The sequence below is a fragment of the Dryas octopetala genome, chromosome 1 (genome assembly GCF_963921425.1).
Source record: "Dryas octopetala chromosome 1, drDryOcto1.1, whole genome shotgun sequence".
NCBI classification, from domain to species: domain Eukaryota; kingdom Viridiplantae; phylum Streptophyta; class Magnoliopsida; order Rosales; family Rosaceae; genus Dryas; species Dryas octopetala.
The window spans coordinates 15,903,024-15,916,427 of NC_141366.1; the positions used below are offsets into that span (position 1 = coordinate 15,903,024).

Sequence of the window (13,404 nt, forward strand, 5' to 3'; positions counted from 1 at the left end):
TCAGTAATACCTGCCTCGATTGCCACGGGGAAAAATCTTAATTATTTTCTTATATATGAGCTCCACACATTCACATAATGCCTGATACAATGGAAACTGCACCAGCCCGAACACAGTAACTGGAAGAAGGCCAACAGTGTAAACCAGAGACCTAGTCCATTTCTTCTGGAGATCGTTAATCAACAAAAAAATGGTAGCACTGAAGGCGACCATGGTGGTTATCATGGAGAAGAAGAGTAAAGCGAATCCAAATTTTAGTTTGCGCGGGATCAAGTGGCGAAAGTATGGATACTCAAGGGGAGATGTTAAGATAGAGAGGAACATTACGACAGCAGCCAATGAGCTGGCGAGTGAGGCAATGTCCATGATGGTGAACACCCAAAACAAAGGAGAATCCAGGAAAATAGGAAGGCCACTATTTGGATCGTTACCCCCGGGAACCGTGTACGCCGCTGCAAAGACCAAGGTGGCCACTAGAACCGCCACCACTGTGCATGCCTGAGCAGTGTCTTTCATCCAATATTGTGCCTTCTTCAGGAGGGCTTTGTGCTGTTCATTGAACACCTCCACTGCTGTCTGACCATTGTTGTTCCGGTGCATGGTGTAATTACGTGGTACTAACTTTTCCACACGCTGCAGGGTACACATATATATAGTAATATTAGATATCTATTGATAACAATTAGATAACTAAATGGTGATCTTGAAAATATATATGATTGTGTATGCAAGGAAAGGAATGAAAATTTTCATGTATATATGTATATATATATCTAGATGATTGGTGGATGAATGGTGGCTGACCTGCACCCAACGCAACTCATCTTGCAATTGCATGGCAGGACCACTTAAAGGCTTATCTACTGTAGAGTAATATCTACTATCAGAAGCTTGGTGCAATATTGTGTTACCATAAGTGTCGATCCTGGGAGTCAACCTTGACATAATTGTTTTTCTTCTTCTGACGAGCTTAAAGATGTGATACTGACGGTGCCTAATGGCCACATGCAAAATGTTGTCTTTCTCATTATCACTGACGTACTCAATAGCCTGAGGATGCACATTGAGTATCTCTTCCACAATGCGCACTGCTCCTGTGCTTGTTGCCATAAACAATGGGTTCTTATATATGTATACGTGCGGGCCCTGCGGCTCCGATGAATTGCTTGCTTTGTGCTGCAATTTCACGTCTACTTCTGGGTTACCCACCATTACTAGTTCGTTAATTTGCCTCCATGAGAAGTCTTTGTTGACGAGTAAATGGGTCAGTTTCTCTAGTGATTTTTTATCTCTCTTTTCCTGCCAGATCGTATAAATCATCGGCCACCCTGTTCAATATTGATAAATGGTCAAGAGAAATTAAGCAATTGACTGATTGATTGATTGATCAAATTAAATATAATGTATACTAAAATTATAGGCCAGAAAATATTAAACAACCTTGAGCGAGGAAGTTCCATATGGAGAAGAGCACCATCTGAACATCATCTGCAATTTAATATGCATGCAACCATTAGGAACACTTTTTTTTTTTTTTTTTTCCACATGAAAAAAAGAATTTGAACTTGGGACCTCTTTTAATATTAGAGAGAGAGAAATATCACTTAATTAATAACTAATTGTTAGGTACCAATGAAATGGTTAAACTCACAAAGATAATATATAACAAATTAGATCTAAGAAAAGTATTACTGATTTAATTAATTACCCGCAAGCTTCTTCCCATAGCTAGATTGACGGGCTTTGCCCGAACTTATCTTCAGACCGTCCTTTTGATTTGGCGAGACCAGATTATCTTCAACAGGAAGACCTGCATAATATATAATAAATAATGTAATATATGCTCCAATTAGTGCGTCTGTAAACTTTAAGGAAATTACTTAATCACATCATATATATGTAGGGCATATAGCAGTACGTAGATGGTCCGTAGTTCGTCCAATGATAAACGAGCATCTTCCATAAGCTGTTGTGAAACCCTGGTTTGAAGGCCAATGGCATTTGGGCTAGCAATTGAAGGCTTGTGAATCCTTCATTGTCCTCTTTTACTGCAAGAAATTCGTGGTTGGTCTGCAACCAAAGAGCAGTCTCTACATTGGAAATTAATGTATAACGTAAGAATTGATTGATTGGAGCAATGAATCCAAAATCAAGAGGCCAACAAGATTAATTATACCAAAATGTTGGCGAACGACAGCGATATGAAGAATGGACATTTCATCACGAGCTCTGCGCAAGTGATTCTCCATCTTCCCATTCTCCACTCTGGCACCGAAAAACTTGACCAAGTGAGTCTGGCCGAGAGCAGCAGCCCTGTAGAGTGGGGTTTCTCCAAATAGGTTCGGAATCTCTAGCAGATCTGGTCCGGCATACGCACGGCTACTGTTGCTGTCCAGCAAGAATTCTGCTGCTTCCAGATTTCCAGCCGCAGCCACCTCGTGAAGAACGGTGTTTCCATGGCAATTTGACGACTCCACGGCGTCGCGTTTGCCAGAATCAGTGGGTAACAGATCAATCAATCTATGAAGCACGTCTTTGCCTGGGCAGATTAAGGCTACAATCTGAAATACATTGTCGCCGTCCAATGTCATGATGTCAAATAATTCTGATAGGCTTTGTTGCTCGAAGTGGCAAATCAGTCCTTCCCAGTCATTGTTCTCCAAGGCCAATTTATAGGGCTTTTTCATTGCTTTAAATGGATCACTATCATTTCTGATCTCCACTGGAGCATGATCTATCTCATGATTCTCATCCATCGATCTCGATCTAGCTATATTGCTCGATATCCAATATCTATTAACTTCCTACCTAGCTGTACGAGATCACCAGTACGTACTCGCTCGCTCGCCCAATCAAGTGTTGGCCATATATTGCTTTGTTTTATAGGAATCTTGTAAAGTACAGGCATATACTTTGCTTCATTAATTAACAAAGTTGAAAAGACATATACTTTGCTTCATTAATTAACAAAGTAGGAGAAGAGGATCATGACATTTTTTTTTTCACACAAGTTTTTAATGAAGTTTATTCCATATAAGATTTTAAAGATCCGAATCGTTTATTTTTTAGAGTTTTATTAAAAAGATCATCCTTATAAAAAGTTAAGTAAATTAAAAATCATTTACTTACAAAGATTAAATGGTTAACATTTCAAGTGTTTATTTTATTGATCATTTAATCGTTGTAGGTAAATAGTTTTCGATTTACCTAATTTTTTGAAATGATGATCTTTTAATTGAGACTTAAAAATAGACGATTCGAATTATTGAAATCCTATATAGGGGAAACCTCATTGAAAACTTGTATAAAAAATATAATGTTACGTATCCACTCCATCAAAGTAATTAATTAAGCTTAAAATGTGTTTCATGTTTGGTCCATACTTGAGGAGAATAAAAGTATTCGTCGTACATTATCTGCCCTTGCTTGCCTAGCTAATTAGTTTACTGAAAGTAGATTTTTTGTGCACCACATGCATGTCATCTCAATAGATCATGTAGTGACTAGCTACTAGCTAATCTTGAATATACAGTGGAAGTTTATGTTGAAGGATTTTTTAAATAAGTTTATTTAAAAAAAAAAATTATGTAATTCACTTTGCATTATGTAGTCCGATAAATCAGAATTGTCTACTTTTGAAGTCTCCATTTAAATATCACATTTACAAAAGATTAAACAAATTGAAAAATTATCAAGACATTTAATTATAATAAAATAAATATATGATCATTATTTTATCAATTGTTTAAATCTTTTTCAATTTGTCTAATTTTTTTGTAGGAATGATTCATAAATGGACACTTAAAATAAACGGCTCCAATTAATATCAAATTACAATACAAAGTAAACTTGACAAAAAAATCTTTTAAATAAGTTTTTTTTTAAGTAATCCTCAATGTAAGCTCACAATCCTTAATAACAAAAAAAACACGTATGTTTCATATAATATATGCCCTACTTGTGTAAGCCCCGTGTTTTCTGTCTTTTTTCCATTATGAAGGCCCGGCCCCTAGCCTCTGCTTTGAATGAATACCATATAATTAATTGAATGGAACTGTCATTGGTAATTCATTGTTTCATTAGGAGTTTTAACTTATATTTTATGTAATTCATTGGTTTGCTTAACACCTGTGAATCGCATACATATCCTTGAGGTCTTTGGAGAAGTGGAACTTGGGGTCAGAGTTGATGACGCTGGGGTGGAGCCCGATGATGACATTTTCATCGTCGTCCTGCTGGTTTTTCTCGACGTCATCCTGGGCAACGAGGATGATGCGGGGGTGTATGTGTTACAGAAGAAAAATAAAGAAAAGGAAAAATGTGACGGAAAGCACCAAGTTGGGCCGCGAAATTGAAATAATGGATCAATGTGGTACACGAAAATTAATTTGTAGACCAATTTGGAAAAAATGATAAAATTCGTGAATCAATGGCGCATTTTTCTCTTATTTGTGGGTCGGCCTGATTATTAAATGGGCCCGCACGAAGCACGAATGGGCAAACTTTAAGCATAACTTAAAATAGATCATATTGAAAAGAAAAAGAAAAATGCCAACAAAGAACTATATATATGGCTTCACATCGATCGGTATCTGATAATTTATACATTTACTACACACACCAGATGATCGACAACTTTGTATAGGCCAAACTATAATCACAACTCAAATACCGTATCTTTATATATATATATTATAGCATATAATTTATCACGACAAACATTGTTATTCTTAGTAAATTGTGCATAATTGAGAAAGAAAAACACATTAAATATGTAAAAAAGATATTGAAAGGAAAAAAAAAAAAAAACCCAACTGAGAGCTAGCCATCCCTTCATGCATGCTTTCTGACCAATTGATCGAGTTATATACTTTGAGCTCACAAATCAAAATTCAATATTATGCCTTGCTCTTACCAATTTATTGAGCTTCAAGTAATGCCTCTCCAGAGAGATCCGAAAGCGACCAGGCAAAATCTTCTTAATTATTTTCTTAAATATGAATTTCACACATTTAATGAATGCACGATACAATGGAAATTGCACCAGCCCGAACCCAGTAACTGGAAGAAGGGCAACAGTGTAAACCAGAGACCTAGTCCACTTCTTCTGGAGATCATTAATCAACAGAAAAATGGTAGCACTGAATGCGAGCATGGTGGTTATCATGGACAAGAAGAGTAAGGTGAATCCAATAATCAACTTGCGTGGGAGCGAGTGACGAAAATATGGGTACTCCAAAGGAGAAGTTAAGATAGAGAGGAACATTACCACAGAAGCCAATGAGCTGGCGAGAGAGGTAATGTCCATGATGGTGAAGACCCAGAAGAAAGGAGAGTCCAGGAAAATAGGAAGGCCACTATTTTGGTCATTACCTCCGGGAACCGTGTACGCCGCTGCAAAGACCAAGGTGGCCACTAGGACCGCCACCACCGTGCATGCCTGAGCAGTGTCTTTCATCCAGCCTTGTGCCGTCTTTAGAAGCTCTGCATGTTGTTCATTGAATAGCTCCACCGCTGTTTGATTCTCCTTGTTGCGGTGCATGGTATAATGACGTGGTATTATCTTTTGCACACGCTGCAGGGTATATATATCAAAATATGAACATATACGTACATTGGTACACTAATATACTTACAAAGTATACTGTACATACATACACAAGTCAAAAGATTATAATCAAAATCTCGAGAATGTGATGTGGTACATGGAAAGAAATGCTTGTTTATATATTAAGCATGATATGATTCAGACATTAAGTATTTTATTTTGAGATATAATATGTTAAATGATATGCATATCGTGTACCCATAAATAATTTCTATTATAATTATATGGGCCATGGGAGAATATCATACCCTTTATAGTTAAGTGGCCTATGTGCCACATTATCTGTTAAACCCACTTCAATTCTTAGAAATCTCAAGTGGTTGGACTCTTATCCAACTTTTTTTTTTAGCCAGGGGACTCTAGCTTATGCAACTTTTTTTTTTTAGCCAGGGGACTCTAGCTTATCCAACTTAAAATGTGAAATTAATTAAGATGGTTTAACTTTTTTTTTTTTGAATGAAGATGTTTTAACTTTAGGGATGTGACAAATCACTTCAATGATGGATAGAGGTGTAAACCACGTTATAAAAAGGCGTTGGAGAGGGTAGAATGAAGATTTCCGACTATCCAAGGCTACTGCAATGTTTGTCTTTTCAAAGTTATGGCCGGAGGTATTATCCTAACTTCCACAGTTCCACTTAATTATATGTTTTAAATAAAGATTTGAATCAAAATGCAATTAATTGACACCCAATTAAGTTTAGTAAAAATTAATATTATATATATATGCAAGGAAAGGAATGAAAATTTAATTATATAAAAAGGGCTGATGTACGTATATGTAGATCGATGATGGATATATGGATGAGTGACTGACCTGCACCCAAAGCAACTCATCTTGCAATTGCATAGCAGGACCACTTAAACGCTGATCTGCTGTATTGTGAAATCTGCTATCAGAAGCTTGGTGCAATATGGTGTTGCCCTCGGCGTCGATTCTTCGAGTCAATCTTGACAAAATTGTTTGTCGACTTTTGACAAGCTTAAAGATCTCATACTGACGGTGTCTAATGGCCACATGCAAAATGTTGCGTTGATTCCCACTAATGTGCTCAACAGCCTGAGGATGCACCTTCAGTATCTCTTCCACAACAGCCACAGCTCCTGTGCTTGTTGCTATAAGCAATGGCGTCCTGTATACATATTCATTAAAAATCTCTTCTGCACCCGCGGCCTTTTCTAGTTTTTTTGACCCCAGCGAAATTGTTGTGTCTATATATTCGTTACTTTCCATCCATAAAAAGTCTCTGTTGACGAGTAAATGGGTGAGTTTCTCTAGTGCTTTTTGATTTTTCTTTTCACTCCAGATCGTGTTGATTATCGGCCACCCTATTTAATATTGATGCTCGATCATCAACTCATCAAGACAAATTAAGCGATTGATTGATGAAATTAAATATATATAATTATAAGTACTAAAATTAAAGGCCATGCAGAAAACTAATGAAACTACCTTCAGCGAGGAAGTTACATATGGACAAGAACACCATCAGAACACCATCTGCAATATAATATATGCATGCAACTCGATCAGGTACGAACAAGCCAATTCGGTCGTGTGTGTATATATATATATGGAAGTGATCTATTTGGGGGTGGTCGATCACCATGTATTTGTACAAACAGAACATAAATAACCCAATCAATTGAAAATTCCATAGAAAAACTGAAAGTTAAAGATAACTAAAACTGAACTTAATTAACAACAATATAATCCCAAATAAGCTAAAGAGGTAAAATTGCATTTTCGAGAAACAACAAACCTAATTTGAATAAAGTTTACTCATCAAGAAAGATAAATAAACTTGTTTAGTTGGACACCGGTCGAATGGTTAAACAAATCACAAAGAAAAAAAAAATGTATATATAGGCTTAAAATCGATTCAAAATATTACAAATTTGATTACCCGCAAGCTTCTTCCCACAGCTAGATTGGCGGGGCTTGCCCGAGCTGCTCTCTAGGTCGTCCTTTTGAGTTGGTGAGACCTGATGAGCTTCAACAGGAAGGCCTGCATAATACATAATAAATATTAATGCAATATATGTTACGGTTAGTGTGTTTGCAAACCTTAACAAATTACTTATTTAAGAGATATATATATCGCACTATATATATGCTCCTTCTAATATGCTCCTTTTAATATGAGATTCCTTATTTAAGAGTAAATAAGGGATCTTTTATGAGATTCACTTCATATTGTATTTTAATAATAGTAGTAGATATATAGCTGTAGATGGAATAAGTCCTACAATGATAAATGAACATCTTCCATGAGCTTTTGTGAAATTCTGGTTTGAAGGCCCGTGGCATTTGGGCTAGCAATTGAAGGCTTGTCCATCCTTCATCCTTTCTTTCTGCAAGAAATTCATAGTTCGTCTGTAACCAAAGTGCAGTCTCTGCATAAAAAAGCCAAAAAATAAGGAAATTAATGTATAATATAAGAATTGGTTCAACTGGAGCATCCAATATTCAAAATCAAATAAGCGGTTAGTAAACATGTCTAAAATATTGAACAATTCATTCCGATGTGAATATACTCTCAAGTCCCAAGTCCCAACATATATAGGCTCATTCTATTGAGGTATGACTCAACTTATTTATGTTGAGGTATGACATTGTTTGGGCTCACACGAGTCGTTTTGTGTCGATCCGAACCGTTCATTTTTTACATCTACATTGATAAATCATTCTTGCAAAAAATTAATGAAATCGGAAATCATTTGCTTATATAACTTTGATAAAACAAATGGACGGTTTCATCGAAAATATTTTGTTCGTCCATTTATTTGATCAAAGTTAGATAGACAAATGATTTTCGATTTAGCTAATTTTTTGCAAGGATGGTCTATCAATGGAGATGTAAAAAATGAACGGTTCGGATTGACACAAAACGACTCGTGTAGCCGCCAATAGGGTATACATTAACATAAATAAGTTGAAATATACCTCAGTAGAAGGAGTCTGTATATATATATATATATATATGTAACTTGTGAAAAGTACGTACTACTATTTATACACTCTTAACTGATCATGTTGTATATATACTATCTTTTTTTTTTTTGGCCAGGTATATATACTATCAAGCTCCTTTTATTGAGATATGACCTTATTGGGGTCCACACAAGTCGTTTTGTGTCAATTTGAACCATTCATTTTTTACATTTTCATTGATAGATCATTCTTGTAAAAAATTAGTCAAATTGGAAATCATTTGCCTATCTAACTTTGATCAAACAAATGAACTGTTTCATCGATAATATTTGGTTCGTCCATTTATTTGATCAAAATTAGATAGGCAAATGATTTTCGATTTGGCTAATTTTTTGCAAGAATGATCTATCAATGGAGATTTAAAAATTGAACAGTTCGGATCGACACAAAACGACTCGTGTGGGCTCTAATAGGGTATACCTTAACATAAATAAGTTAAGATATACCTTAATATAAACAGCCTGTATATACTATCTCTTTAATAAGTAATAGCTAGAGGCGGAATTCATCTATGTGGGACCCACATGGGTGAATCCCACTTTTATTAGAGAGATGATATTCTACATAATTAGTTAAGATGATAAAAATAGCTTACATGCCAAAAAAATGATATAAAAAGTTTAATTCAATTTGGGATTTTTTTTTTCTAAGATAAAATTAGGAATATTCAAAAGCTTTTTTCTTATCACAACATGCTAGATGTAAGCCTAAATCCTCTGCTAATCTCATACAAATTAATTATAACTACTTCGTTTTACAATGTATATAGCTAGGCTCATGATCGGAACAATTAATTTGTTAGATCACACCATTTAAAGGTCCTACAAAAAATCAATCAAATTGGAAATTATTTGGTTATGTAACTGTTATAAAACAAATATACATTTGTTGTAACAGTTAAACTCACTATCTGTTTTTTCAATAATAGTTACATAACCGAATGATTTATAATTTTGTTGAAATTTTACAGAGATAACCTTTAAAAAGTGATCTAAAAAATAAATAGTTCGGTTTACGAGTCTAGACTATAAAACGACGTGGTTTTACTTAATTAGTATGAGATAATGAGATAAAAGATTAGTTGAGGAACCCAATAGGGTAGTTTGGCCTAACTAGGCCTAATACAATGGACTGGTGGGCCTTGTCGATGTTACAATGGGTTGGCCCCGCCTAGGCTCCTAAGTTCGAGTCCAATCCAAGCCTACCCCGGTTGAGCCTGTTGTGGCGTAACCTAGCCTGTCTAAAGTTCTTCAAGACCGCCCAATATATATGTTGTAGTATTAATTTAGAGTGCTTCTATTTGAACACATTTTTTTTTTCTTTTTGCACACTATTTTTTCTATTTTTTTGCCAACACACCCTTTATCCTTTTCTAAACTTTGAAATTTCTTTTTGCACACCCCTTTTTTTACCAAAATATTCATCTTCTCAAACACATTCACCCCACCTCTCTCTCTTTCCTTCTCTCTCCTCCTTCCCTTTCTCTGGCTTTTCAACCCAGCAGCCACACCTTGGTTTGTAATCTTGAGAATTATGCATATATGAAATTAAGTTCTCTCTCACTCACCTAGCCTCTAGTCAGATGGAAAGCGAGACTAGAGAGGTCGCCGGCGATGTTGACAGAAGCTTCCGATTTGGAGGCCGACGATGGGTCGTGGGGGGAGGGGAAGAATTAAGGAGGGGGTGGCGGGGGGAGGAAGGAAGAAGGGTGGGTGGGGCTGGGAGGCTAGTTTGGTGGGTCTGGGAGGGCGCAAAGGAAGGGGAAGGAGGGGGAGGAAGGAGGAGGGTGGGGTGGGGTGGGGTGGGGTGGGGTGGGTTGGGTTGGGGGTGTTTGCAAAGAAAGGCAGAAAGAGAGAGAGAGAGAGAGAGAGAGAGAGAGAGAGAGAGAGAGAGAGGGTGTGTGTGTCTTTTTCAGTTTTTGTTTTGTTTTGTTTTGTTTTTTTTTAAGAAGGGGTTTGCAAAAAGAAAAAAAAAAGTGCAAATAGCAGCCTCTTAATTTAAGTATTTAACATATATATCATATATATCTAGTCAGGGCCCTTCCAATAAGGGATCCCTCATTTAGTGTTAAATGAGGGATCACCTTGTGTGGCCCACACGGGTCGTTTTGTGTTCATCCGAACCGTCCATGTTTTACATCTTCATTGATAGATTATCCCTGCAAAAAATCAGCCAAATCGGAAATCGTTTACCCGTTCGTTTAAGCGGTCAAAGTTTAAAACAAATGGACGAACAACAAATTCCTCTATAAACACCTAAACTTTGACCGCTTAATTGAACGGGTAAACGATTTCCGATTTGGCTGATTTTTTTGCAGGGATGATCTATCAATTGAGATGTAAAAAATGGACGGTTTAGATTAACACAAAACGGCATGTGTGGGCCCCACAAGGTGATCCCTCATTTAACACTAAATGAGAAATCCCTTATTGGAAGGGCCCTATATATCTAGTATTGGACCAAAAAAAAAAAACATATCATATCTAGTATAAGTATTGTATAATATACGAGTCTGGCTCTGCTGTCAGACGTCGCGGATGTCTTTGTTGCGCAACAAACACAATCTCAGCCACACATTGTCAATCTCAACCAACCCAACCTATGTCTTACCCGAGGAACCCAAAGTCAAAAACTTAATTTACTCTCTATCTCCTTCCCTCTCAAATTCTAACCACTCTTTCTCTCTTCTGAAACCCACCTATCCACCATGGCTGCCATTCATATAAATTCCATTAATCAACAATAGGTGTGTTGTTAAAAAAGATATCACTAGAGGACGCACTACGTACCCCTAAGCACTAGAGCAAATGATTAATAATTAATATTAGTACTTAATTAAGTAATGAATCCAATTAATTGTGAATTATGCATGGGAGGGTATGTAATGTGGTGTGAGATGGAGGTGGGGGTATGTACCAAAACGTTGGCCAATGACGGCGATATGAAGAATGGACATTTCATCACGATCTCTGCGCAAGTGATTCTCCATGTTGTCCACTCTCTGGGCGAAAAACTTGACCAAGTGTGTGTGGCCTTGAGCAGCAGCCCTGTAGAGTGGGGTTTCTCCCAATCTGTTCCGAATATCTAGCAGACCATGCCCGGCATACGCACGGCTACTGTTGCAATCCAGCAAGAATTCCGCTGCTTTCAGATTTCCTGCCGCAGCCACCTGGTGAAGAACGGTGTTTCCATGGCAATTACAAGCCTTCAAGGCCTCGCGTTTCTCATCCTCAGTGGGTAGCAGACCAATCAATCTCTCAAGCACGTCTTTTCCTGGGCAGTTTAAGGCTACAATCTGAAACACATTGTCACGGTCCAATGTCAAGTCTTCAAGTAAATCTTGGCTTCGTCCCTCGAAGTGGCATATCAGTCCTTTCCAGTCTTGGTCCTCCAGGGCCAGTTTATAGGGCTCTTTCATTTCTTTGAATTTTCTCTTATTTTTCTTCAGTTGATGAGCTTCATCATCTATCTCATCTCTCCCTGCTTCCTCCATCGATCTTGATCTATATTGTTCCATGCATTGAGCTCTATTAACTAGCTAGCTATCAAAGTAGTCCCTTGTTTAATTTATAGCAACTTTTGCAAACTAGTCGCGCGCATATGCTTTTTTTTTTTTTTTTATAGATAAGTCGCATATGCTTTGCTTATGGAATATTTAAAAAAGTTGATCCAAAAGTCGTATATAAATCAAACCATTTGGTTTAGTGGAGAAATTGTCGGCAAAAAGTCATGAGCGCTAGTTGTACGTGTTGATGCAAATTCTCGTAAGGTAGATGCAACAACTTAGATAAGCTGATCTGGCTGATCAGGTGCTTTGCTGGATGATGAAGTGGATGCTGGATGAGATCTTCCTGTAGACAAAAACAAGATCAAAGGAGATGGACCGGTGTGGTACCAGCCACACACACTCCGATGATGAAATCAGTGGTGGTGTTTGATGGTGGGTGAGGAAGAACAAAGGAAGAACTTGGGAGAATGGGAAGAACAAGGCAAATGTTCTGGGTTATTCTCAACAAGTTGGGTAGGCTTTTTTTTTGGATGGGAATGCAAGTGTTTAGCGTGTATATTGGTAGATTGCTAGATGCCTCATTTTGTGCATATGTGGTGCCTTATATAGGCAAAGGAAGACTTAATGAATAAGTTACCTGCATGTGAATGAATGGTTGCCAGAGATCCACGCACCTGGTCAGGCCTAGTTGCATGTTCAGCTGCTTACTTCCTCAACATTCAATGCTGCATTGAATGCCCCATTAAATGCAAGGTTGGAAGGTTCAGGCAAACTGCTCCAGTAGTCATGAATGCAGACTGGATATTCTATCTGTCAGAAGATTGTGTCAGGTGCATTCAAGTGTGGCGGTTCGTCCCAGCGTGATCTTCCCGGGAATGACGGTGGAGAGCCGAGCCGAACCGAACTTCTATCCCTATGCGTGTGCAGGAAGTCTGTGTGATCGGATCGGGCACGGGATCCCGGACCGAGCCGAACATAGAAACAGGGGGCCCTCCGAGCTCTAACTGGCTGGCGTCAGAACTCGAAAGGAGGTCGCTTCGGTGCCGAGCCGAGCCGGACCGGGATGAGCGTGGAAAGAAGGACACTCAATCCTTTGGAAGATCATCGGTTCGGCTCGGACCGAACTTGGAGGACCCGGCATGGAGATCCGGTCCGAGCTGGCAGAGGCGATGCTGAGTGGTGATGACGTGGAGGTCAAAGTTTGACCACTGAGAGTCAACTCCGAGGTGGATGTTGACCAGCCACGTGTCGAGCTGTGATTGGCTGTTCGGATCGATGTGGATTTTCCCACAA

The 13,404-nt window shown here is 37.9% G+C and overlaps 2 protein-coding genes across 2 annotated transcripts; both read right to left on the reverse strand.

The window, feature by feature from the left end:
• Positions 1-2,756, reverse strand: LOC147298476 (uncharacterized). Its single transcript, XM_086252392.1, has 5 exons — positions 2,177-2,756; positions 1,709-1,810; positions 1,441-1,488; positions 805-1,328; positions 1-633 (listed from the first exon to the last, which is right to left on the reverse strand). Exons 1-5 carry the CDS (start codon positions 2,754-2,756, stop codon positions 1-3), a joined length of 1,887 nt encoding a protein of 628 aa, XP_086108518.1.
• A 1,949-nt stretch (positions 2,757-4,705) lies between these two features.
• On the reverse strand, positions 4,706-12,209 carry LOC147298477 (uncharacterized). Its single transcript, XM_086254447.1, has 6 exons — positions 11,520-12,209; positions 7,859-8,005; positions 7,516-7,617; positions 7,062-7,109; positions 6,426-6,937; positions 4,706-5,575 (listed from the first exon to the last, which is right to left on the reverse strand). Exons 1-6 carry the CDS (start codon positions 12,118-12,120, stop codon positions 4,886-4,888), a joined length of 2,100 nt encoding a protein of 699 aa, XP_086110573.1. The 5' UTR covers positions 12,121-12,209; the 3' UTR covers positions 4,706-4,885.
• Between the last annotated feature and the right edge of the window lie 1,195 nt (positions 12,210-13,404).